This window comes from Vicia villosa, unplaced genomic scaffold (genome assembly GCF_029867415.1).
Source record: "Vicia villosa cultivar HV-30 ecotype Madison, WI unplaced genomic scaffold, Vvil1.0 ctg.003360F_1_1, whole genome shotgun sequence".
In the NCBI taxonomy this organism is placed as follows: domain Eukaryota; kingdom Viridiplantae; phylum Streptophyta; class Magnoliopsida; order Fabales; family Fabaceae; genus Vicia; species Vicia villosa.
The window spans coordinates 68,088-69,629 of record NW_026706188.1 but is presented as its reverse complement, the minus strand read 5'-3'; the positions used below and the strand labels follow the sequence as shown (position 1 = coordinate 69,629).

The 1,542-nt window shown below is 51.4% G+C and overlaps 1 protein-coding gene across 1 annotated transcript; it reads left to right on the top strand.

Annotated features, from left to right (window-relative positions):
* The first annotated feature begins 525 nt into the window (after positions 1-525).
* Positions 526-1,218, top strand: LOC131640882 (uncharacterized). The gene has a single exon (XM_058911250.1). The coding sequence runs from the start codon at positions 526-528 to the stop codon at positions 1,216-1,218; it is 693 nt and encodes a 230-aa protein (XP_058767233.1).
* The last annotated feature ends 324 nt before the right edge of the window (positions 1,219-1,542 follow it).

Here is a 1,542-nt window from a genome sequence, read left to right as displayed (position 1 = left end):
AAGGGAGAACAAAACCCTAATTGACTGTTTCTTGCACTGATGAGTGATCTCTTGATTAAACCCTGCTGAGCACAAGTAACAAACACAAGCTATGCAATTTGTTAGAGATGCAAATGATGCATATGCAAATGATATGAGGTGGTATCTTAGGTCAAAAACTGGGGTATGACAGGGTCGAGCAACCACCGCTCCAAACACCGATCACATTCCCCTCGACCAAGAAGAAGATCCCGATCACCTCCTGCGAAGCACGAACATAACCGTAGGTGACACAGGCGGAGTCGCAGCCGGTCCTCCACTCCTTCTGCCAGCGACGAAGAAGAGGAGCATCGGGGCCCTCTGTCCCACGCAATCTTGGAAGCACCCCTGTCGGCTGGTCTTGAAAAACCCCCGCCGCTCGGCACATATGACGGGACCACCGACCCAGACGAGCACATAGAAAACATCGACGCCCTCCTGGACTACAAAGGTGTGCCAAGTGCAATCAAGTGTTGATTATTCCCGACCACCCTGCGCAAATGAGCCATGATGTGGTACAAAAGTTTGCCCGATGAATCCATTACTTCATGGAAAAGGCTCGGAAAACTTTTCTCCACGCACTTCACGGCCTCCCGAAGACATCCGAAATCGGAAGCGTCATTAGAGGCCATCATCCAAGGAAAAGACGAATCCCTTCGGGCCTACATGAAAAGGTTCAACAAAGAGGCCGTGCAGGTATCCACGACAGCCCACATGAAAAAGTTTCTGTTCGAGCGGGGTCCCCGGCCACGCTCGGACTTCGCCAAAGCCGTCGGGATCGAAACGCCTGCCACCTTGGACGAATTCTTTCTCAAGGCTCAAGCGTACATACAGTATGAAGAGAAAGAGGCGGCTCACGCAGCCCGCAACTCTAGACAAGAGGAGAACACCAAAGGTGCTCGTCAAGACGACTCCCGCCGAGGAACTGACAAGAAAAAAGAAGACAAAGGTCAGGACCCGAAGGACTACAAAGTGCCAGCAGGGAAGTTTCGGGAGTACACCCCGCTAAACGCATCCTGGGAACGCATCTTGAACGAATGCGCAAACGCAGAATTCCAAACGGGAAAAGTCCGCTTCCCAAAATCAATGCCCGTTCGGCCGAACATGGACAGATCAAAGTTCTGCCGGTTCCACAAAGGCCACGGGCACAACAGAGAAGACTGCATCCACCTGAAAGACGCAATAGAGAAACTAATCTGAGAAGGACACTTGAAATAGTACGCGAAGAAACAAGAGGCTGCCAAAGAAGCCAAGCCAGTCACCGAAGAAAAACCAGCAGTAGATACGCCCGCTATACAGGTGGCCATGAGTATCACCAGACTGGAAGACTTCTACACCCTTTCTTCTAACAGCCCGTGGGTATTCCCCCCTCCTACCATGGTCATCTCCAGGGGAGGATTCAGCAAACTCACCGTCGGATCCGTGAAACGAAAATTCGACGAACTAATCTCAGCAAGTTCGAGCAAAGCCGCTACCCTCGACCTGGCCAAAAGCGTCTCATCCTTCATCTCTTTCTATAAGGAT

Coding starts and splice junctions, on each gene's coding strand:
- LOC131640882 (XM_058911250.1), top strand. CDS start 526: ATGATGTGGTACAAAAGTTTGCCCGATGAATCCATTACTTCATGGAAA.